The 26,204-nt window shown below is 42.7% G+C and overlaps 1 protein-coding gene across 2 annotated transcripts in view; it reads right to left on the bottom strand.

Annotated features, from left to right (window-relative positions):
* Window positions 1–25,982, bottom strand: part of MDGA2 (MAM domain containing glycosylphosphatidylinositol anchor 2) — an 819,067-nt gene extending 793,085 nt beyond the window's left edge. For both annotated transcript variants that reach the window (XM_073638570.1, XM_073638571.1), the window contains exon 1: window positions 24,954–25,982. In XM_073638570.1, the coding sequence (XP_073494671.1) occupies window positions 24,954–25,029 (76 nt within the window). In that variant the 5' untranslated portion in view covers window positions 25,030–25,982. The remainder of the gene's footprint in view (window positions 1–24,953) is intronic.
* Window positions 25,983–26,204: the final 222 nt, after the last annotated feature.

Raw genomic sequence — 26,204 nt, 5'->3', positions numbered from 1 at the left:
ATCTTTCCATCAAAAATTGTTTTTATCTTTCCATCTACATTACGGATCATATATATGAATGGAAAAGGATTGGAAGTTTCGTAAGTATCTTTTTACTCCTTGAAAGAAACCCCATCTGGTGTAATAAGACTTGTGCCGCACGTAGAGCTTCGCCGAAGCCGTGTACTCCCATTTCCAAGGCTATCCTTACAGCGTAAGTGACATCCTGGCTGATATAATTGTATCACCACTTTCCATCTTTTAGCTTGACGAGCGTTATTCCTCTGCTGTCTCCACTGCCCCCCAAAAATCGTATTCCAATTATAATCGCATTTGTGTGCCTGACATTTTACTCCTACAATGAATGTAGTGAGCAGAAGTGGCCGGTTACATGAAGAAATGGAGGCTCATACTGTTTTCCAAATTACTTGCATAAAGATGTGAGAAGTCTTTGAGGAGCCGGATAGTGCTTACTGAAATTCTACATGACTATTTCTATTTATCTTTAGGGGGTGCTAATTGGTAGAAAAAGTGTCTAGTACAGAATAGACTCGTATAATGACAGTGCCATGCTCCTCCTGGTGATGGGATAAAACCTTTACCTGACACTTAATCTTTTTGAAATTACTTTTTCCAGATGGGACAGCCCCTTTCAGGCTTCTTAAGATGATGTTTTTTAAATAGCTGATGATCAGGATTGATTTTAAGATCAAGTGTAATTAGACCAAAGCTAATTGATATGTGAAAAGTCTCTACATCAAACAACAACTTTGTAAAATGCAGATAACACAATAAGCTCACCTCCTCCTGTACAATGACTGATAACACCTCTATATACAGTAGATAATACAGGATCTACCATTCACTATAGGAGATGTCACAGCTCACCTCCTCCTGTACAATGACTGATAACTCCTCTATATACAGCAGATAACACAAGATCCATCATTCACAATAGGTGATGTCACAGCTCACCTCCTCCTCCTCCTGTACAATGACTGATAACACCTCTATATACAGTAGATAACACAGGATCCACCATTCACAATAGGTGATGTCACAGCTCATCACCTCCTCCTGTACAATGACTGATAACTCCTCTATATACAGCAGATAACACAAGATCCATCATTCACAATAGGTGATGTCACAGCTCACCTCCTCCTCCTCCTGTACAATGACTGATAACACCTCTATATACAGTAGATAACACAAGATCCACCATTCACAATAGGTGATGTCACAGCTCACCTCCTCCCCTCCTGTACAATGACCGATAACACCTCTATATACAGTAGATAATACAGGATCTACCATTCACAATAGCTGATGTCACAGCTCACCTTCTCCTGTACAATGACTGATAACACCTCTATATACAGTAGATAATACAGGATCCACCATTCACAATAGGTGATATCACAGCTCACCTCCTCCTCCTGTACAATGACTGATTACACCTCTATATACAGTAGATGATACAGGATCTACCACTCACAATAGCTGATGTCACAACTCACCTCCTCCTCCTGTACAATGACTGATAACACCTCTATATACAGTAGATAACACAGGATCCACCATTCACAATAGGTGATGTCACAGCTCATCACCTCCTCCTGTACAATGACTGATAACTCCTCTATATACAGTAGATAACACAGGATCCATGATTCACAATAGGTGATGTCACAGCTCACCTCCTCCCCCTCCTGTACAATGACTGATAACACCTCTATATACAGTAGATAACACAGGATCCACCATTCACAATAGGTGATGTCACAGCTCATCACCTCTTCCTCCTGTACAATGACTGATAACTCCTCTATATACAGTAGATAACACAGGATCCATGATTCACAATAGGTGATGTCACAGCTCACCTCCTCCCCCTCCTGTACAATGACTGATAACACCTCTATATACAGTAGATAACACAGGATCCATCATTCACAATAGGTGATGTCACAGCTCATCACCTCCTCCTGTACAATGACTGATAACACCTCTATATACAGTAGATAACACAGGACCCACCCTTCACAATAGATGTCACCGTTCTGTTTGGAGGCTATGGGTCATATTTGATGTGACCTCTTTTATATGTAGGTGCACAACATTTGCTCCATGTAATTTCTCTGCAGGTAGATGGCAAAATTACTTGAATGAGGAACAGAAATGATGGCGACTTTCTTCGGCAGCTGATTGGAAATTCGGTGTGAACTATGTGCAGTCATTGCTATGAAATCAAAACCAATGTATGACATTTCTCCATTGTTTTTCAATTTGGATAAAGTTCTGGTTCACAGTCAGAAGGATCAAGTTACCCATATGTTTAATGCGGGTGTGACGCCGTGCGAGATCGGGCGAGTATCATCCGGCCCATGTCAGGTATAGCTCAGCATACAACGCACCGTGGTAATCCGCGTCTTGTGTGTCCAGTGACTCAGTGTCCACAACATTAACACATCCGGCTACTTTTACATTCTCGCCAAGCAGAACGTTGTTCTCTTTTGTGACCGATGGTTCATCCATTTTTTTTTTTTCTCACTAAAGCAGGTAAAAACTGTCTGAACTTTTTTTTTTATCCATTGACCCTTAATGTATCAGTAATCGATGAGAATTAGACCTGCTCTGAGTCTCTTGGACCCGAGACAAGAGTCCATTTTTAAAACTGATGTGTCTGAAAGCAAAAACAGCACATGGACATGTCACGTGGATGTGTGAATGAAGCCTAGTAGGCAGGCGCTCTAATGCCTCTTTTCCCACCCTCGCTCTCTCTCCCATTATCTTTCATCCTTGGTCACTTTATAGTGTCTTGCACTTTTTCTTTCACTTTTTCTTTCTCTCTCTCTCCATCTCTCACTCTCCTTTTCCTTTCTCTTTCTTTCTCTCTTCATCATTCTCTTCCTCTCTTTATCCTTCTCTTCCTTTCTCGCTCTTATTCTATTTCTTTTTTTCTTTAATTTTTCCTTCTTTCTCCTCTTTTTATCCTTTTTTTTTTCCTTGCTCTTTTTTTCTCTTTTGTATTTTTTCTTTCTGTCTTTTTTCTTTGTCTTTCTGTCTTTCTTTCTGTCTTTCTTTCTGTCTTTCTTTCTGTCTTTCTTTCTTTCTTTCTTTGTCTTTCTTTCTCTTTGTCTTTCTTTCTTTCTTTGTCTTTCTTTCTCTTTGTCTTTCTTTCTTTCTCTTTGTCTTTCTCTTTCACTCAGGCCTCATTCAGATGTCAACTTATATATATTGATTTTTACATGCGTTTTGTCCATCAATGATGCTCACGTTAGACAGTAGTCTAAGGCTGTTCCCACTTTTATGTATTTTTTTGCGAACAGAGTAAAAATAAGACTCACCCATTCAAATTAAATACTCCTTGAGAAAAAAAAATACTGGCAGCATGCATGTGTCATCCGAGTGCTATCCGGTTTATAAAGTCGTCTTGTATTTAATAAAAAAAAAAGAAAAAGATGCTGCATTTTTACAAAGTCTGATTCAGGCCTAGCTCTTGCTCTGTACTGTTTTTTCGCTGTCCCTACTTTTGTCTCTTGCTTTTTTATTTTCTTTTTCTGTGTTTTGCTTTTCTCTTTCCCTTTCTTGTTTTTTTGTCTGACTTTCCCACTTTTCTCCATATGATTTTTTTCTCTTTTCTATCCCTTTTCCCACTTTTCTCTATCCATTTCTCGGTTTTCTCTCTCTCCCCTTTCTCGCTTTTCGCTCTCCCCTTTCTCGCTTTTCGCTCTCCCCTTTCTCGCTTTTCGCTCTCCCCTTTCTCGCTCTCCCCTTTCTCGCTCTCCCCTTTCTCGCTCTCCCCTTTCTCGCTCTCCCCTTTCTCGCTCTCCCCTTTCTCGCTCTCCCCTTTCTCGCTCTCCCCTTTCTCGCTCTCCCCTTTCTCGCTCTCCCCTTTCTCGCTCTTCTCGCTCTCCTTTTTCTATGAAGATCTGTCCTTATGGAGTGCAATGGGTAAACGCGTAGAATCTACTTTTTCATCATCTAATAACACCAATAGAAAAATGCAACAAAAAACATAACATTATTCAAACGTAATACAGTCATGATGAATAAACTGGTTCCATGCAAATACATTGGCGCTCATGCCAGTCCTATATCTGGCAATCAGATACTACATCAGCCGGTTCTTCGGCGCAGGGTCTGCGGTTTATTTGTCGGCAATTTATTACAGGTTTATTCAGCACAGTTGGATGAGCACTGAGGGAATCTGCATAAACAAACATGAAACCTGAGAATGAGAGAGGCTAGTAAGAGCTGATGAGGATGAATCACCCCATAGTAAGACGATCATTTTACATTGAGAGCGTTTTCCAAGCATCACTGACCTTTGTGATCAAGAGGAAATAAAAATATTGGCTGACAAGATTTACAGTTGATGTTCTACACGAAAACTCTAACCAAAATATACTATAGATATCCATGTTATATTGATTAGATAGACCATACATGTCTTGTTGAATGGATGTCACTGTAAAGACCCCCCAAAAAGCCCATTGTTGTCTAAAACGTCTTTTTTTTCGGGCAGATTAAATTCTGGACAAATAAAATTTGAGCATCATGAATGTCTTTCAATTTTAACTCAAGGTCTCTACAGACCCCAGTGTATAATATATGGAGGAAAGGTAGAGGTTATACACTGCTCAAAAAAATAAAGGGAACACTTAAACAACAGAATATAACTCCAAGTAAATCAAACTTCTGTGAAATCAAACTGTCCACTTAGGAAGCAACACTGATTGACAATCAATTTCACATGCTGTTGTGCAAATGGAATAGACAATAGATCGAAATTATTGGCAATTATCAAGACACCCTCAATAAAGGAGTGGTTCTGCAGGTGGGGACCACAGACCACATCTTAGTACCAATGCTTTCTGGCTGATGTTTTGGTCACTTTTGAATGTTGGTTGTGCTTTCACACTCGTGGTAGCATGAGACGGACTCTACAACTCACGGAAGTTGCTCAGGTAGTGCAGCTCATCCAGGATGGCACATCAATGCGAGCTGTGGAAAGAAGGTTTGCTGTGTCTGTCAGCGTAGTGTCCAGAGGCTGGAGGTGCTACCAGGAGACAGGCCAGTACACCAGGAGACATGGAGGGGGCCGTAGGAGGACAACAACCCAGCAGCAGGACCGCTACCTCCACCTTTGTACAAGGAGGAACAGGAGGAGCACTGCCAGAGCAATGCAAAATGACCTCCAGCAGGCCACAAATGTGCATGTGTCTGCACAAACGGTTAGAAACCGACTCCATGAGGGTGGTATGAGGGCCCGACATCCACAGATAGGGGTTCTGCTCAAAGCTCAACACCGTGCAGGTCGCTTGGCATTTGCCACAGAACACCAGGATTGGCAAAGTCGCCACTGGCGCCCTGTGCTCTTCACAGATGAAAGCTGGTTCACACTGAGCACATGTGACAGACGTGACCGAGTCTGGAGACGCCGTGGAGAGCGATCTGCTGCCTGCAACACCCTTCAGCATGACCGGTTTGGCAGTGGGTCAGTAATGGTGTGGGGTGGCATTTCTTTGGAGGGCCGCACAGCCCTCCATGTGCTCGCCAGAGGTAGCCTGACTGCCATTAGGTACCGAGATGAGATCCTCAGACCCCTTGTGAGACCATATGCTGGTGCGGTTGGCCCTGGGTTCCTCCTAATGCAGGAAAATGCCAGACCTCATATGGCTGGAGTGTCAGCAGTTCCTGCAAGATGAAGGCATTGAAGCTATGGACTGGCCCGCCCATTCCCCAGACCTGAATTCGATTGAGCACATCTGGGACATCATGTCTCGCTCCATCCACCAACGTCATGTTGCACCAGACTGTCCAGGAGTTGGTGGATCCTTAAGTCCAGGTCTGGGAGGAGATCCCACAGGAGACCATCCGCAACCTCATCAAGAGAATGCCCAGGCGTTGTAGGGAGGTCATACAGGCACGTGGAGGCCACACACAATACTGAGCCTCATTTTGACTTGTTTTAAGGACATTACATCAAAGTTGGATCAGCTTGTAGTGTGTTTTTCCACTTTAATTTTGGGGGTGACTCCAAATCCAGGCCTCCATTGGTTAATAAATTTGATTTCCATTGATGATTTTTTGTGTGATTTTGTTGTCAGCACATTCAACTTTGCACAGAACAAAGTATTCAATGAGAATATTTCATTCATTCAGATCTAGGATGTGTTATTAGTGTTCCCTTTATTTTTTGAGTAGTGTAGTTGCCTGTCTTAGGTGAGACCCTTACCAGTCCTTTTCCCCACTTGATCTATCACTTGTTCTCGCCGGTCTTCAGATCTTCCGGTGCTGACCAAGCTTCATGCTGTAGGACGCGACACTTCAGTAATGTGCAACACTTCACATGGGGTGCGACACACATCATTAACGGTGAGACTGCATAAGGACTAGTCAGCACCGGAAGAGTGGAAAGAGTGTGCGGAGGACCGTTTGGAGAGCCGCAATGGCACAGCAGGTACAGGATGAAATTTTGCTGGATTCATGGAAATCAAGTCCCCACAAATTTGGATTTTTTTATTTTTTATTTTATTAAGATTTCATATGTATTAACTCGCCCATATATATAGGGGCTTAGCAAAATGTGGCTTCTTCCCGAAAAAAACTCTATACCGGTCAACAGGCTGTGAGTGGTGCTGCAGCTCAGACACATTCACTTCAAAGGTGCAGAGTTTCGATACAAAACACAGCTTGTAGACCAGTATGATGGTGTTTTTGGAAAAGGCAGCCATGTTTTTATAATCATGGAGAACCCCATATATGGCAGATTCAGCAAAAAGGCATGGAGACATAAGTAAATACAGTGTAAATCGTGTCTCCATAAGAGCCCATATGCCCAAAAAGTTATGCATTATAGCCAAAGTAGCAGAAGAAGAATTGTTATATACTATGAATACCTGTGGTCATCTCTTCCCGGTGGACTGGCGCCAGGTCCCAAAGCGTGTTTTGGCATCTGAGCAGTGTCCACCAGCTGTTACCAGGGGCATTGCTGACCCGACTACAATGGCATCCCTCCTATTCTACCCCCATTTTATTCCTAAACAGCAGCCTAAATGCCAGAGGATGTCCAACATGGTAGACTACAGTCCGCCAAGACCTGCCAGATCATCCGTCACCAAGCTATGCCTACTCCTGTATTGGATTTATCACTTGTCATTGGGTGTTTGAGCCTTCGTCTGACGCCGAAACATGTGTTAGGATGGATGACTGATGATCTGGCCACTGTTGGTGGACTGAAATATTATTTGTAAAATGCATTCTCAGAAAAGCCGAAATTTGTGTATATTTTTATAAATAATTTGCAATGGTGACTAAGAAACTGCTGTACAGAACACGGTGACTGTTCACTGAATACATTAAACTAAAATGAGAGGCTAACAGAACAGAGTAAGTTGGTAGAAAATTAACTTTTTCTTCAATAAAGATTCACATTAATTTTAGGTGAGAACCCCCATGAGCTTGTAATGGTCGTTATTGGTTATCAGCCACCATTTGCTGGATGAGTTCACAAATAAATGATAGGATTTTTTAGCTTCACTGTCATATATTCTAACAATGAAATTTAGACTTGAATCCAAAAATAATCCATCCAAAAATAATCCCAAATAAAAGGGACTGCAGCATCTTGTTAAGCACCTAAACCCATTTGGTACCCATCATTGTAAGTCTCCGATATAGAACCCAAAATTCTGACAATCTCCTAAGGTGCCTAATGGCACTTTTAACTATTTAGGGTGTTTCACATGCTGCTTTCAGTGATATTTACTTTTAAAATAGGATTCCTGTCCTACCCTAAATGTCACATAAGAGAACGTCTCTCCCTCAATTTTTTTTTTTTGTCAGCATTTTCATTTAGAAAGATTTTGCCATAGCTTAAAGAGAGTCTGAGTCCAAAGTTCCCTGCCCACTAATTGAGAAAACCTGTGACTCCCACTTAGCCTTTGTTCACACACGTTGTGCTTTGCTGCGTATTTTGCAGCAGATTTTTAATGCACATTTTCAGCTGGGTCTAGCAGGACCAGCAAAGTCTATGAGAAACCAGAATTCTCTGTTCACACATGTTGCTTTTTGTTTGCTGTGTATTTTCCGCCTTGCTTGCGTTTTTGGAAAATAGAGCATGTCACTACTTTCAGCGTTATTGAAGCGTTTTTTCACCCATAGGAAGTAATGGGTGGTGAAAAAAATGCTACAAATACGCACCAAAAACGCAGCAAAAAACGCACCTTGCTGCATATTTGCAGCGTTTTTGATGGCAAAATAGAGATTCTTTTTTTTCACTGAACTTTATGTACATGCCTAAATAGAGACAGAGGGACAGTGAAAAAAATGCAGCAAAAAACTCAGGAAAACCAGCTTTTTTGATGCAGCAGTTTTCCTGCCAGAGAAAAGTTGTCAGCAGATTTGCTGCAGAAAAAAACGCGTGTGTGAACATAGCCTAACTCTGCCCACTTGGAGAGAGAGCCTGTCACTCCCGCTTACTCCATACACTTGGGGAGAGAGCCTGTGACTCGCGCTTACTTTACTCACTTTGGGAGATAACCTGTGACTGACTCCCACTTAGTCCGCCCACTTGGGGGGAGAGGAGCCTGTGACTCCCGCTTACTCCACCCACTTAGGGAGAAAGTCTGTGACTCCTGCTTATCCGACAACTTGGGGAGAGAGTCTGTGACTCTCGCTTATTCTGCACACTTGGGGACAGAGATTATGACTCCTACTTACTCTGCCCTCTTGGCGAGAGAAACGGACTCCCGCTTACTCGGCCCACTTGGAGAGAGAGACTATGACTCCCGCTTACTCGGCCCACTTGGGGAGAGAGACTATGACTCCCGCTTACTCGGCCCACTTGGGGGGAGAGAGACTATGACTCCCGCTTACTCTGCCCACTTGGCAAGAGAGACTATGACTCTCGCTTACTCTGCCCACTTGGGGAGAGAGACTGTGACTCCCGCTTACTCTGCCCACTTGGGGAGAGAGACTGTGACTCCCGCTTACTCTGCCCACTTGGGGAGAGAGACTGTGACTCCCGCTTACTCTGCCCACTTGGGGAGAGAGACTAGGACTCCCGCTTACTCTGCCCACTTGGGGAGAGAGACTAGGACTCCCGCTTACTCTGCCCACTTGGGGAGAGAGACTAGGACTCCCGCTTACTCTGCCCACTTGGGGAGAGAGACTAGGACTCCCGCTTACTCTGCCCACTTGGGGAGAGAGACTAGGACTCCCGCTTACTCTGCCCACTTGGGGAGAGAGACTAGGACTCCCGCTTACTCTGCCCACTTGGGGAGAGAGACTAGGACTCCCGCTTACTCTGCCCACTTGGGGAGAGAGACTAGGACTCCCGCTTACTCTGCCCACTTGGGGAGAGAGACTAGGACTCCCGCTTACTCTGCCCACTTGGGGAGAGAGACTAGGACTCCCGCTTACTCTGCCCACTTGGGGAGAGAGACTAGGACTCCCGCTTACTCTGCCCACTTGGGGAGAGAGACTAGGACTCCCGCTTACTCTGCCCACTTGGGGAGAGAGACTAGGACTCCCGCTTACTCTGCCCACTTGGGGAGAGAGACTAGGACTCCCGCTTACTCTGCCCACTTGGGGAGAGAGACTAGGACTCCCGCTTACTCTGCCCACTTGGGGAGAGAGACTAGGACTCTCGCTTACTCTGTCCACTTGGAGAGAGAGCCTCTGCCTCATGTTTCCCTCAGCTACTAATGGAGAAAGCCTCTAAGTCTCGCTTACTCTGCCTAAACTCTTCTGTCAATCACTGTATGTGAGCTTGGTGGAGCAGGACTCACAGGCTTTCTTTAAGGCCATGTTCACATGTTTAGTGTTTGTTCAGTATTTTACATCAGAGGAAAAGTATAATAGAAACACGTCACCACTTCTACATTTTTCACCCACTCCTGGTTTAGGCTTACAAATACTGATGTGAAATACTGACCAAATACTGAATGTGTGAACATGACCTAAAAGTCCCGGTCTTATATAAACAACCTTTCGTAAATCATGATTTATACTATCTAGAGTTACTAATTTTGAAACATATTGCATCTTCTAGAATTAAAGGGGGGTTGTATGAGATTTCTTCTAAAGACAGCGCCACTCTTGTCCATAGGCTATGTCTGGTATTACAGCGCTCAAATAAATAAATTGGCCTGAGCTGCAATGCCATATACAGCCAGTGGGAAAGAGTGGCGCTATTTCTGTAAGAAAGCCATATTTTTCACATCCCTTACAGAATTACCCTGAATGAAATTCTGCATTTTCTCTAAATAACTGGCTTTACAATAGTTTCTAATGGAGAAAGTTTAGCAGAGAAATTTTTTTTAAAAAATTCTACTGTATAGTTCATGAACGAGGGCAGGAAATAATTGTAATAACTTGTGAAATGGAGGGAAGTTTTACACCCTAGGTGACACTGGAATAAAAGAGCCACATTTGGTAAGTTCTAGCAGAAGAAACTGCATTTAAAACCAAGTAAGTCTGCGAGAATACATTCATTTTCTCAGGCACCGAGAAAGAAAACATCTCTTCGTGACCCCAAGATGACAGTCGGTTTCCTCCCTGAATCAGGTTTCCTTAGATTAATTGGCATCACCCCGGTGTCCTATTTTTCTGAAAGGGTGTCTAACCTCTTCTTAAAGACCCTATAGTTCCCGCCACCTTGGTAATGATTTCTGGGCCTTCGCTGCCCTTATTGTGAAGAACTCCTTTCTCTGTGAAAGGTGAAAGCTCCTTTACTGTAATCTCCAGGGATGTCCTCCTGTCATGTGCCCTCATCCCTCCGATGAAAAGGCTATATAGCAATATCTCTGCAAAGAGAAAGGATTTATGAAGACGGGCATGTAATCCATAGTGGCTGGGACAATTATAATAACTACTGGATATCTCTGGGACAGATATGGAATGTACTCTGACTCCTGCAGAACCTCTTAGATCTTAAGACATTACTTTAGCTATTCCTCTATAGAGATGCAGCAAAACTGATTTTCTTAGAAAAAAGACACGTGTCCTTCAAGTTCAACCGAAAGATGGGAGATGAAAGGAATGAGGTGTGGCACATCCATAATGCATGACCCTTCTGCCCTAAAAGAGCAAATTATTCCCTCCTAATCATGAGTGTCAGAACAAGAACTCTACAAATGTACAGAAGTATTCATATTACTGTTACGATACTGGCGTAGTACTGCGGGAAACCAGTGGCCGAAGGAACACAAGCAAAAACAGCAAGCAGTAGTAGAAGTTCTTGGAGTTAGCAAAAGGAGCTGTAGGAAACAATCCGTAGATAGGGGAGAACAGTTTGGGTAAGAATGTTCAGGAGCTGGAGACTGGTACTAGACTAACAGCTAGACACAATACTGAAGCAATGAGTGAGAGATCCATGCGGCTTTAAGTAGGCCCAAACTGTGAACAAGATGGACCTCACAGGTTCAGAATCCGCCATCTTAGTAAAGGGCAATTGCAGAACACAACAGTAGCGTCCAGTGGTAAGGAGTGGGATTGAAGCAAAATTACTAAGGTGAACAATAGCAGCCACTACTGGTCAAACTGTAGAAGGACAACAGCAATTCTAACAATTATTTTCTTCCAAAAAAAAAAGCATCGAAGCCCTTTTTGAAACCATGAATGATTCCTACTGGGAGCAGTTCCTGAGGATGACTTTTCTACAGTTCTCATGGTAATGAAGCCATGTTTCCTCTGGAGATTTAACCTTTCTTTCTCCAGACGAGGAGAAAGAATAATAGCAGCCACTACTGGTCAAACTGTAGAAGGACAACAGCAATTCTAACAATTATTTTCTTCCAAAAAAAAAGCATCAAAGCCCTTTTTGAAACCATAAATAGTTCCTACTGGGAGCAGCTCATGAGGCTGACTATTCCACAGTTCTCACAGTAATGAAGCCTTGTGTCCTCTGGAGATTGAACCTTTCTTTCTCCAGACAAGGGAATCCCCTCTTGTCTTTTGAGGGGCTTTTTGATGGCCCATACAATAAATATGATCCTTTAATTTACTTGGACTAGTTAATCATGCCCCCCTTAGTGGTCTCTTCTCAAGAAATAAATTAAATTCCTTTAATCTTTCCTCATAACTATGATCCTCCATGCCCAGTTTTATGGCTTTTTGTACTTTTTCTAGCTTCAGGACATCCTTTCTAAGTACTAGTGCCAGAACGGAACTGCTTATTCCAGATGAGGTTGCACTAATGCTTTGTAAAGTGGTAGCATTAGGTCCTTGTCCCGTAAGTCCATGTCTCTATTAATACATGACAATATCCTGCTGGTCTTAGAAGTCCTTGATTGACAGTGCATGCTATCATTTAGTCTGTGATCTACAAGTATGCCCAGATCCCTCTCTACAAGTGACTCTCCTACTTTACTCACCCTAGAACAATTGATGTATCCAGATCCCTCTCTACAAGAGACTCTCATAGTTTACCTCCCCTGGAACAAATGATGCCTGCCAGCAGATTATTAGTATCAAGATCCTTCTTTTCAAGTGGCTCTCCTAGTTTACGCCCTGTAAAACAAATGATGCCTGCAGATTATTAGCATCCAGATCCTTCTCTATAAGTTACTCTTCTAGTTTACGCTCTCTAAAACATATGGTGCCCTATACACTTACCCATTTTAAACCTCATATGCCAAGTGCATGCCCAAACAATCAGTTTGTCCAAGTCCGCTTGTAACTTATGAACCTCTTCCGTAGACTGCACTATACTATATAGCTTTTTGGAAGTGCATTGAGGTGAAGGGTACATTGCTGGAAAAGGAAGAAAAAAAAAAAAAAAAACTCTTTAAATCTCTTAGTTTGCGAGTGTGAACGAGCTGCGTGTGTCCGGAGCGTAAGTGCGAACGAAAGTAAGTGTGTGACTTGTTTTTCAGTGACTTTGGATTCAGGGAGTTTGGAAGGGAGGACTTAGGACTGAATTGCTGACTGTATTTCATTCTTTCTTTACTTTACTTTTTACTTAATTAATCCACCTGACCTACTTATCTGATTCCCCCGTCCATACTTGATACTTAATTGATCCCCCGTCCATACTTTACTGATCCCCCGCCGATATCTAATTGATACACTTGCACATCCCTAATTGATCCCCGTCCATACACCTATATATAAATAATTGTGTTTTGTACTTGTATATATATACTGACTGTATCCCCATATTTAGAATGACGTCCATTTTGGCCGGAGCCGTGCAGTGTACATCTTGCGCAATGTATGCATTCCGTGAGCAACCGCTCGAGGATCCATACTGCTGCGAGAGATGTGAGCATATCGTGCACTTGGAAGCCCAAATTCTGGATCTAAGTGCTCAGATAGCGGTACTGAGGAGCATCGACAACATGGAACGGAGTTTGCTGCTCACCGAGCAGACACTCAATGGGTCAATACTGGGGGTGGAGCATAGAGGGGAAGTGCAGGCTGAACAGGCAGGGAGCTGGATAACAGTTAGGAGGGAAGAAGTATAGGAAGGCTGGTTCAGAACCGGCATTATTGGAGCACGACAGATCCTCTGACCGCCGGGGGAGTGTATGCTCCAGTAATGAGGGGGAGGGGGGAAGTGTAGGGCAGGCAAGACAGGTTCTGGTAGTGGGTGACTCTATTATTAGGAGGACAGACAGGGCAATCTGTCACAAAGACCGGGATCGCCGAACGGTGTGCTGCCTCCCTGGTGCTCGAGTCCGGCACATCGCGGATCGGGTTGACAGGTTACTGGGTGGGGCTGGCGAAGACCCAGCGGTCATGGTCCACATCGGCACCAATGACAAAGTGAGTGGTAGATGGAGGGTCCTTAAAAATGATTTCAGGGACCTAGGTAGGAAGCTTAGGGCAAGGACCTCCAAGGTAGTTTTCTCAGAAATACTACCAATCCCGCGAGCCACACAGGAGCGCCAACGGGAAGTTAGGGAGGTGAATAAGTGGCTAAAGAGTTGGTGCAAGGCAGAAGGGTTTGGGTTCATGGAGAACTGGGCCGACTTCGCGGTCGGCTACAGGCTCTACCGTAGGGACGGGCTGCACCTCAATGGGGAGGGTGCAGCGGTGCTGGGGAAGAAGATGGCTAATAGGTTGGAGGAGTTTTTAAACTAGAGACGGGGGGGGGAAACCAAGGAAATAGGTGGGATGTGAGGCAAGCAAGGGGGAAGGGGAGAAGTGAATATAATGAGGGTGGAGAGGGGGGTGGGGATAGTACAGTTAGATCGTTAGAGAAGAATAGGATGCTAAATAACCCCAAAGTTTTATCTTGCATGCTGACCAACGCAAGAAGCCTGACCAATAAGGCGGATGAGCTGCAGGCGCTTATATCGGAGGAGAGGTATGACATCGTAGGTATAACAGAGACTTGGCTAGACGATAGCTACGACTGGGCGGTAAATTTATTAGATTATAGTTTATTTAGAAGGGACCAGAAACAGGGGAAAGGTGGAGGAGTCTGCTTATATGTAAAGTCATGTCTAAAACCCAGACTAAGGGAAGATATAGGAGAGGGAGAAGAGGGGGTCGAGTCCATGTGGGTAGAGATAGAGGGAACTAAAAATAATAATAAAATATTACTGGGGGTCTGCTATAAGCCACCAAATATAACAGAGGAGAATGAGAATCTGCTATTAGGACAAATAGACAAAGTAGCAAAACATAATGAAGTGATTGTAATGGGGGATTTCAACTACCCGGATATTGACTGGGAAACAGAAACCTGTAGATCTCAGAAAGGAAAAAGGTTCTTGACAAATATTAAGGCTAATTATCTCTCCCAACTAGTGCAGGAACCAACGAGAGGGAAGGCCGTGTTGGACTTAATATTGACTAATAGGCCTGATAGAATAACTGAGGTACAGATAGGGGGGCACCTAGGTAATAGCGACCATAATATTATCGACTTCAAAATGCCCTTCAGTAGGGTTTTCAATAAGGGAACAACAAAAACATTAAACTTTAGGAGGGCGAAGTTTGATCAGCTGAAAGAAAGCCTTCAACTTATTGACTGGGACAAAGTTCTTAATCAAAGGAATACGAATAGTAAATGGGAAACCTTCAAAAGAATTCTGAATACTCAGTGCGAGAGGTATATACCGTATGGGAATAAAAGGGCCCGAAATAAGAGGAAACCAATATGGTTGAACAAGAACGTAAAAGGGGCGTTAAATAGCAAAAAAGAGGCATTCAAGAGATTAAAACAGGAAAACAGTAAGGAGGCACTAATGTGTTACAAGGAAAAAACGAGAACCTGTAAAAAACAAATAAAAATAGCAAAGGAGGAAACAGAGAAACGTATTGCTAGGGAAAGTAGATCAAATCCCAAACTGTTCTTTACGTATATAAATAGTAAAAGGATTAAATCGGATAATATTGGACCGATAAAAAGTGATGAAGGCAAAATCATAGAGAAAGATGAGGATAAAGCTAATCTATTAAATAATTTTTTTTCAACAACTTTCACAAAGGAAATCAAACTAACAGGAGAAATGAGAAGTGACAAACTTAATCCTCCACTAAGTATGACAAATCTAACCCAAGTTGAGGTACAGAAACGCCTCAGTAACATTAAAATAAACAAATCACCAGGACCTGATGGCATACACCCACGGGTACTAAGGGAACTAAGTAATGTGATAGACAGACCGTTATATCTTATATTTAAGGACTCTGTTGAGACTGGGTCTGTACCACTTGATTGGCGACAGGCGAATGTAGTGCCAATATTCAAAAAGGGAGCGAAAAGTGACGCCGGAAACTATCGGCCGGTGAGTCTGACGTCCGTTGTGGGCAAAATTTTTGAAAGCTTCATTAAAGAGGCAATTACGGAGCATCTTGATGCTAATAATCTTTTAATCCCGAACCAACATGGATTCATGAGGAATCGCTCCTGCCAAACCAACCTGATTGACTTCTACGAGGAGGTGAGCTCTCGAGTAGATCAGGGGGAACCAGTGGATGTCGTGTATCTCGACTTCTCAAAAGCGTTCGATAGCGTGCCACATAATAGGTTGGTATACAAAATGAGAATGATGGGGCTGGGCGAAAATGTCTGCAAGTGGGTAGCTAACTGGCTAAAGGATAGAAGGCAGAGGGTGGTTATAAATGGAATATACTCAGATTGGGTAAGCGTCACTAGTGGGGTACCACAGGGGTCTGTACTAGGCCCAATGTTATTTAATATCTTTATTAACGACATAGTCAACGGGATAAATAGTAAAATATCAATATTTGCAAATGACACAAAGTTATGTAAAACAATTAATACAAAAGAGGACAGTGCAGACCTACAGAGGGATTTGGATAAGCTGGGTAGGTGGAGCATTAAATGGCAAATGAGGTTTAACGAGGAGAAATGTAAGGTCATACATATGGGAAGGAAAAATGGAAGTCACCAGTACTCAGTGAATGGGAAATCATTGGGGAATTCAGAGATGGAGAAGGACTTGGGCATCTTGATTGATAGCAAACTAAATTGGAGTGCCCAAAGTCAGGCCGCTGCTGTAAGGGCAAACAGGGTAATGGGATGTATCAGAAGAGGTATAGCTGCAAAGGATGAGAACATTGTTCTTCCACTGTACAAAGCACTGGTCAGACCACACTTGGAATACTGTGCTCAGTTATGGGCCCCAATATATAGAAAGGATATAAATGAGCTTGAAAAGGTACAAAGGAGGGCAACAAAATTAATAAAGGGAATGGAGGGACTGCAATACCCAGAGAGGTTGGCAAAACTAGGACTATTCAGCCTGGAAAAGAGAAGGTTGAGGGGGGACATAATAAATGTGTACAAATATGTTAGGGGACAGTATAGAGATCTTGCCCGGGATTTGTTCAAATGGAGGGATATTACGGTAACAAGAGGGCACTCACTAAGACTGGAAGAGAAGAGGTTTCAGCACCAGCATAGGAAGGGGTTCTTTACGGTAAGAGCAGTGAGAATATGGAATTCACTGAGTGAGGAGACGGTAATGTCAGATTCACTACACCAGTTCAAGCGGGGACTGGATGCTTTTCTAGATACCAGGCAGATTTCAGCATATACTTAAAAATAAAATAAAATAGTAGGTTGATACAGGGATTTATTCTGACTGCTGGTTTCAGAGTCGGGAGGGAATTTTTCCTCAGGTGAAGATTGGCTAAATCATTTGGGGTTTTTGCCCTCCTCTGGATCAACTTTAGCAATTACAGAACTAACAGGTCGAACTTGATGGACGCAAGTCTTTATTCGGCTTTACAAACTATGTTACTATGTTACTATGTGTCATCTGCAAAAAATAGAAACACTATTAATTCTTCTATATCATTAAATAAATTAAATGGTGGACCCAGCACTGAACCTTGAGATATTCCACTTATAACCAGATACCATTCAGAGTAGCAGTCATTCACCACAACAATATGGCCTTGATTCATTAAGATCGGAGTTGTTCACACCAGTCTTGATGAGGAGGCATGCTAGAGTCAAAAGCTCTTGATTCAGGAAGAGGCCTGCCTCGCCACAAATCCTAGTCCAGTCCCTGCAGTCCAGTAAAATTTGTGTCGTAGTGAACGTGTCACTCATCATGAATTTGATGAACAATGGTCTTCATGCCCCCATCCCAGCTCTGCCCAATTTGTCAAAGCTAGGCAAAAGTGGAGTGAGAACATCAAAAATTGTAAAATTTTTGGGCAGCCTTGAGTTGTGTCAAAGTTCTGTAACTTTTCAAAGCTTGCTTTTCTTGTAAAAGTTTGATGAATCGGCTCTATGGGTGTTATCAATTTCCAAACCATAATTTCAAAAGATTTCTAATATCTTCCCAATTTACTATGCCCGAATTTCCTCAATAGTCACATGGAAGTGGCAACTGATTGGTTTTAGGAAAGGCAAACCATGTAGTTAGAATTTCCAAACAACCTCACCATGCTTTCAAAGCTAGACGTAGGACTGAGTTTGTAAGATGTAGCATAGCTGGGGATGTCAGGTGGAAGATATTAGTATGTCCCTTGTAGCCGAGAGGAATTTGTCAAATATACCACCGATGTGTCTTCCCTAAATTTTTTTTCCATCAATTTCAATAAAATTCCAATTTTTAATGTTGCTTCCTACAAGCCAAGAGTATAGGAAGGGCACATTAGTATGAGTCCTGCATTTTACTCCAATGTGGCACAGCTCTATTTCTCTGCAGTAGCATCCGGTTTGTTTTTCACATAACTCATTTACTTTGATTTTTTTTTTTTTTTTACCTAAAACTACAAATAACTCTACAACTATCTATAAAAATCAGATGCAAATTATGTCCTATAATAAATTCAGCTTGACTACATATCTACAAAGTAATACTTTCAGGAACATGATGTCTACACAAGAAGAAATCGCTATAATAATACAATACCGGTGCAAGATGTATAGTTTGGATTTTACGGAAAAAAATAAATAAAAAATCCTCAGCAGAAATAGCTGGGAAGAAAATAGTGTCAGGGCGAACGAAGAGTATCAGTGTTCAGCCAAACAAGGTATGACAGGGAGTTCATTAGAAATCAAGAAGCATTACTGCATGTCTCTTAAAGGGGTTCTCCAAGACCGTGTAAATAAAGTGTATCGGAGACAGGAAAGGACATGCTTACACTGCGTAGAGTAATGTGGTCAGCGAGCTCTGATCTTGGCGACCATTGCTGCAGGGACGACTGGGTAAGATTATAGAAACCAAGCCTACGGGCAATGATCATACACTTTCCATGCACTACTACCATAAATCTACCGCTGAAGAAGCGCCTGTCAAGTTCAGAGCTCAGGGGCTACATTTACACTACATTACAAAAAAAATACTGTAAGGGTAGGCTTAGTAGTCATGATATTGGACGGAGATGTTCAAGGCTCTTGAGTCAACATCACACAGATACCAAGGTCTACCAATGTACTATCTCCCAAAACAAACCATAAATGAGTCATTGTTGGGTTCAGGTTTGGTCAGATTTGGTGTCCCCAGTACCCCGAGATCCTCCGGTGGTTCAAGTCTCTGACACAACAATGGTCTCCTTTTTAGGGTCCTTTTTCCATCAGAAGACAACTGAATTTAAAGTGACTTGGAGGCCAACACTTGGGTTTATTTCATATAAGTGTATTATCAAATCACCTATCCATCTATAAGCAAATCTCACATGTACCAGCTAAGCCTCCCAAAAAAATTCTTCAAAACAAAATTTCTGGAAGTTTTTCTGAGCCTGTCCAAAGGATGCCCAGTCATAAGATGCAGGCATGCATTTAGAGGCTATAGATGCATATAGGGGTACGGGCTCTCAAAAGAGGCATAGGGCGCCTTACGCGTGATGCGAAACGTTAAACTTTTCACACCCCAATCCATTGGAAGCCATCTTTTGACTGTTGGCAAATAAGATCTATCTGTACAAAAAGATTGAAATGAAGCAGCACCACTGAGTCCAGATTAGGATGATAGACCTCCAAGACATAAACCCAAACGGTCTTTCAAAATAATAAAGGAGGTGACACGTCCCCCAAAAAATATTGTGCTAAAAGAGGACTTCGTTGGCCCATATGGCAACATTTCAGCTCCATAACAGAACCTTTCACAAGCTGAAGGAAGCTTCTGCTATGGAACCAAAATGTTGACAAACGGGTCAATAACGAGAGCACTTTAAGCAAGGTAGATAAATAGATATAGATACATGTTTATTTAGTGCTACCTTATTCTTTATTCTATCTATCTATCTATCTAGCATGGCAACCTCTACCATTCAGACAATTCTCACATAAATAGTCTTATACATTTACTGCCTTTTTTAAGCATCTTCCATAATAAAACTTCGATGTTTATAAGAAAACACTACTGTCTCATTCCATAGCTTTTACAAGGACAATAACACTAATTATTTCACATGATGCACCATAAAGTCTGTCAAGGCTAAGCCAACAGAAGGAAAACAGTAAATGTATATATAACGGCACCTGCTTATACTATTATATCGATCCAATAAAATGTACATTATGCCGCCTGTGGATCACACCCTGACTGGGTCATTGACATTTTTTTTTCTAACAGACATTTAATTATGGAACAACCCCCCCAGGCAGCTCATGCCTTATACCTGCCTGAGAGAGACTGTCAGACATGGCCATTCTAGAACATCTATAAAAAAAAATGCCTATCTGGTTTAGATCAGTGGTTACAATAAGCTCCACTCTATACAGCGCCCAGAACAAAAGATTAGGGCTGAGTATTTTACTGAAAAGGAAATACGGGAGGAGTTAGCTGCTCTCAGCCAATCAGCATTGATGGGCGTGTTTTCTTTCTAAATGTCCTTTTAAGTTAAATGCTATGCTGAGGATGCTTTCACACAACTCTGGTTCATTAAGCAGCTGGGGAACCACAAGTTGTCCAATACTAAAAATTCTAACCAGTATTTCTAGAATATGGTGGTATTTGGGTTCCTCTATTTTTCAATGTTGTCATAACAGATTTCCTTTAATGGACGGTACATAATCAAATGTTTGCCAAATAACTTAGGATCATGTTATACGAGGATGATTTCCACCCATAGTGAGTATTCACTGACAACTGAACAAGTCAAGCGGCGTTGCTTTAAGGTCCTCTACATGAGCCAATGCAAACAGTTTGGGGGCAAACGAGTGATTATACATTATTTGATCCTCATACAGTTTCATATTGTTGGCAGGACATGAATTTTTTCCGATATTTTTTGGGCCTACATAAAATATTCAATCAACTTACAAACGATCATTTAGATCAGTCATTTGGTCACTGGCCCGTGTATTAGGGCCATTAATCATGTGTCGGAAGAAGTGGGGATAGTTGACCCCAGATGTCGTCATGTTGAGCCCAAATAATTAAATTATTGGTAACCTTTGAAAATCTTTGATTTGCCAGGGTTTTATATATGAATGAAAGCAAATGGCAATAAGAGATAAAAAAAAAAAACGCAATAAATCCATATTAATAGGAAACAAACCAATGAGAATATTTTGGAAGGCCGCTATACCGGCAGTAGAGCAAAAAAAAAAAATCATAATAGATAATATAATCAGCCCAAGTCCTTGTTCATGTAAATGGCTCTTAATTTGACATTACATCATACAATATTACCATTTCCAGACATGGGGAAACGTGTAAACCACAGGCAATATTGTGTAAAGTCGGAACGGAGAAGTAAATGTAAGCAAAGTGAGTAATCTGCTTGTTTACCAACACTGCTCGCTCCCGTCTGCTGACAAATGAGATTCAGGTGAATTATGAAATATGAAGAATATTCTACAAGTCATTAAACCGTTATCAGATTGACAATTACTGATCTTTCCTTCATGTTTAAAACAGTAGAAACATCTTCCCGTTTCGCTCATCCAGCTGTTGCGGCGCGGACCATTAATTTCACTGGTTGCCTTTTGTGTTGTAACATGATGCAATGCATTCAGGTTCTAGTATCTCACCCTGAAATGTGTAAAGGTCGTCATTGTGGTAGATTGAAGGTGGCTTCAGAATTTTTTATTTTAATGGTATAATAATATTGTATGAGGAGCAGCTTTATTCTTGGCCATCATTGGTGGCAATCAGTTAAGTCATCCTCCAAGATACATTTTATTCTTGGTCATCTTTGGTGGCGATTTAAGAATAAAATGTATCATGGAGGATGACTTGACTGATCACCACCAAAGATGACGAATAATAAAATGTATCTTGGTGGATGACTTAACTGATTGCCACCAAAGATGATCAGTGAAGTCATCCACCAAGATACATTTTATTCTTGGTCATCTTTGGTGGTGATCAGTCAAGTCTTCCTCCAAGATGTAACTATTGGTGTTCACTGGTGTCATCAGTGAGAATTGTGTATGTAGCACCTCCTAACCTATTACTTGGAATGCTAAAAGAGTGTCCCCCTATCTATAGGGCCCCACACGTCCATGCATTACATGAGTATGGAAGGAAAAAAGGTAATTAGTTTACCTTACACGGAGGACAATTCAGTGTGAAAACCACTTGGATTCACACAGGAACCCTGGTAGACCTTGTTTGGTCAGGATGTGGTGCAATGAGTGTAGGATCACACCCGGCTGGTATCCAGGCCAGAAATGGAAGAAGGGTCTATCAGGACACAACTATGAATAAGGGTTGCTAACCGAAAATGCATCAGCTTATTGATCCTTAATCTTTTTTGCTTTTTCTCATCATATTTTTAATTGCACAGTAAATGATATGCTTTAACATTTTCCCATTGGTGCTGGAGCTAAGTCCTCATGGATCTTCTTCCATTACATGAGTATCCCATTGATTGGAATAAACCCCATCTAATGCTTTAATTCCCTTTGAAGTCATGTGCCGGGTTCCTCCGCAGTTTACAGCTGACCACTAGATGTCCCAGTAGTGGGATACTCTGTGATCAGTTTAAGGTTTGCCAGTCTTTCAAAAGAAAGAGGCCTTAAAGATCATTTTCAATATGGCTTAAGAAGGACCTTCCAATTTTTTTTCATAAGGAAGCCCACAGATTTCCTACTGCTCCAGAAAATAATTAAACATGGACTACATATGATTGGATCGTTGCTTAGAAGCTGATGACACCGACAGAAGTTGACCGAAGAAGAAGATTTCAACAGATCTTGTGGAGCTTTCAAGTTTTAGTGGCTTTCACAAATAACCATGTAGACTTTTCTCAACTGTCAGTGGCATATTTTTGGGAAAACATGGATGGACACCAACCAGTCACTATGCTTTGGCCGGTATATTCACAGGTCTGGGACGGCAAATTGACGATTCTTTTGGTGATGCTTTTATGATGGATACATAGACATGTGCAGCCCCAGTAAATTTTCTTCTACTATCCACCATATCCGACTATATCTAAGGATCTACACAATGCAACCTTCTAGAGCAGAGCTTAAATGCTAGAACCAAGCACCACCTTCTGGTATGGACATCCTCGAGGTATAAATACTGCATGTATCCTGCTCCTTGTCTGGATCGCCTGTCTGTAGTCTATTTTTACCTATACATGTACATAGTCTTACAACTGGTATATGAAGACAAGTCTGCAGTGGGGATTACAAGGAAGGATTGGATGTGTCTATATTAGCCATCAATCCCCTTGTCAGTGTGGAGTGTCAGACATGGGTACTTTGTATGGATCATTTGTACGTACGTGTGAGCTATCATGGGTAGGTAGTTGGCATTGCGTGTTGTGAGGCCTTTATGAAGCATGGTGGGTTTCCGTGTGCAGGTATGTGGGGTACATGTATGCTGAGTCCATGTATAGTGGGTAAGCTGTGACATGTGGATAGCTTGGTACGTTCTGTCACCATCTGGCATTGACTTTTTGCTGACCTAGATTCTATGTGAAATGACTCAGAAGCAGCCCGGGCATCCCTAATACACGGCATCCATCTACACCATGTACACTGCTTCTCTTCCCGGAGCTTCCACCGTCTGATTTCCCATTTACTGTTCATTGATCTGTATTTAGGAAACACATGAATACTCTACACTACCCAATTACCCTGGCATGAAATCTCATCATCCCGAACAAGATGTATTTTATTTCATTTTATTTTTTATTTTTTGCCGGGAGCTGACTTAAAATAATCATCTCCTGGGCTGTGAAGCTTGCAGTTAGCGGTGGTGGCCCTTCGTCCACCCATGCAATACCGTACATCATCGGCTGCCAATGGGGATTTAGAATAAAAAATAATAATAAAAAGTGACCGAACATATTGGGTTTCCTGCAAAGGACAGAGATGCTGCTGTGTGAGAACAGTGAGGGGTCTGTTGGTATTTTGGCACGCCCCCCGATCACATACCCCCCACCCTTTACCCTCCAAGGCACAATGTTACCCCCACCCACAGACTCCTTCATATATTGCTGATACTTGCATAGACTGATTATGAAAACTAAAAAAAAAACAATTAAATGGGTATTTTCATCTCCTGGGGCGGGTGGAGGGGTTTGCATCATTTCTCACTGGAAAGGAATATTGGCAACTACTACTGTATACTGGGATTAGATGTGTTTTTGCAAACACCATCTGTCGTCCATTAGCGTATTTATAATATAGGCAAGTAAGTAATTCAATCAGAGTTGATTACAGAACATGCACCAATACATTACTGATATGTACGGCACACATGGCTGCTCCATCCAGCCCTGCCTGCCTGCTCTGTCATATATCCCAATGTGCAATGTTGCATTCTTGACCCCCCCCTTCCCTTTCCTTCCTCCCCAATCTTACGTCTCCACCATGGTGCTTTAAACCCTCCAACTTTGGCCATCATTACTTTGCACTGCCCCTGATGGTGCATGGGTGCCACATTAATTATGAGCTGAGGTTGTCACCGATGCAGTAGTCAATGATAAGCACCATTCGAGGTCTGATCTGCTCTCTGTGACATACACCATTCGAGGTCTGATCTGATCTCAGTGCCATACACGTGTGACAATTTATAGACCGTTCCAAATGACAAAAAAAGCGTATTTTATTTTTTCACCTCTCCGTTGTACAACTGTTTTGTCAATGGAAAATTGGATGATTGAAGCAGATTTGCAAAGCTCGCACTATGTCTGCAACAACCCAAGCAACGCAGGTAATGGGAAATAACATGCGGTTTAGAGCGGTAGTCATTGAATTCAGACTAATGGCATCTCTATAAAAAAAAAATACATTGTGAGGCCAACCAGAGCTTGTAGACGTGGTAGATACAAGGTGAATGCCAAGTCTGTTCATTGGATAGTCATGGAATGGAGAGAAACCTGAGAAGAACAATTCCACATTGAATCTTTTGGAAAATGATACATTGTAAACTAAGAGGAGATGTTCTCCTAGGGTTGAGAGGTTTAACTTTAGATGTATCATCGGTGGTCACCAACCAAGTTACAATCCTACAAGAAAAACCAAACACTCAACCTGATCTTAGCTTCTATGAAAAATACAAGGTCATGGATGGAATTGGAGAAGACAATGTTTAGGAATTTTATGCCAAGAGACTCACCATAAACTCCTTGGCTACAGATGTCTTCAATGAGAACTGTCAAGAGCCAAAAGATGAAACTTAAATCCATCTTCATGTTAACATAGACATATCCAGCCCAGGAACACAACAGGACCTGCCAGAGGCCAAGGACTCATCAACTTCCCCTCTAGTATCAGTTTAGACTCCAACTCACAGGTGGCCACTGGTCATCCCACCTTGGAGCCAGCAGCAGATATATATTTATATAGATATGAAAAATAAGGACAGTATTGCTCTTAATATAATACAAAAAAAATGGGTCTTCTATGGTAAGAGACAGGGAAATTCCATGCAATCAGGTAAGAAGATGTGCAAAGGCTTCTTGGTCAATCTTCAAGCAAGAGGTGGTGGGATCGGGATGGGGGTTGGGGGGTCAAAAAGTAACTCACAGTGGTCCCTGGAGAACAATTAAGAGAGCAGACTGATTGCAGTCCAAGCAAACCCCTCCAGATTCTCCTACCCCCATTCCATTAGATGCCATTGCAAAAAAAATCCAAGCTCCAGCCTGGCAACCAGAGCAAGACAGGGGGTGTCTGTGAGGAGGAAGCAGCTGGGGTGGTGAGAAGCTGGTGAGATCACTCATCAGATCCAGGAGCAGACATGACCAGGCAGCAGGCAGAAGAAGAAGAGGACTCCCATAGGAATGAATGAATGAACCAGGAGCACAGGACCAACCCCAGCTGCAGGAAATGCAAATGAAGCTAAACCTGGCAGGGAGGGATTGCAGCAGCAGCAGCAGCGGCGGCGGATATTAATATTCTTGTCATTTTGTGTCGGAATCCGGGGCTGTGCATGGACGGAGCCCCCTCTCCTCCTGCAGCGGCCGCAGCTCTGCACAGTGTGTATGGTGTCTGTCAGTGTGTGTGTGTCAGTGTGTGTGTATGTGTGTGTGTGCAGCCGGAGCAGGAAGGAGACGGAGCTGTGTGTGGTCACGTTGGGATCTACGTGGAGAGGAGCTGGAGCCTGGAAGCCGCAGCCAGGAGACGTCAAAGCTGCGTGTCCCCCTCCTCTCTGCTCTGCTCCTCCCGCCCTCATCCAGCACAGCTCATCAGTATGGGGAGCACAGAGGAGAGGAGCAGCTACAGAGCAGGCAGGGGAGAGGAGGAGAGGGCAGGGGAGAGGGGCAGCCACAGAGCAGGCAGGGGAGAGGAGGAGAGGGCTGGGGAGAGGGGCAGCCACAGAGCAGGCAGGGGAGAGGAGGAGAGGCCAGGGGTGAGGGGCAGCCACAGA

Source organism: Phyllobates terribilis, unplaced genomic scaffold (genome assembly GCF_046119375.1).
Source record: "Phyllobates terribilis strain yellow unplaced genomic scaffold, ASM4611937v1 Scaffold_7__3_contigs__length_470593459, whole genome shotgun sequence".
Classification (NCBI taxonomy): domain Eukaryota; kingdom Metazoa; phylum Chordata; class Amphibia; order Anura; family Dendrobatidae; genus Phyllobates; species Phyllobates terribilis.
The sequence above is the reverse complement of the archived record's forward strand: the minus strand, read 5'-3'. Positions and strand labels throughout refer to the sequence as shown.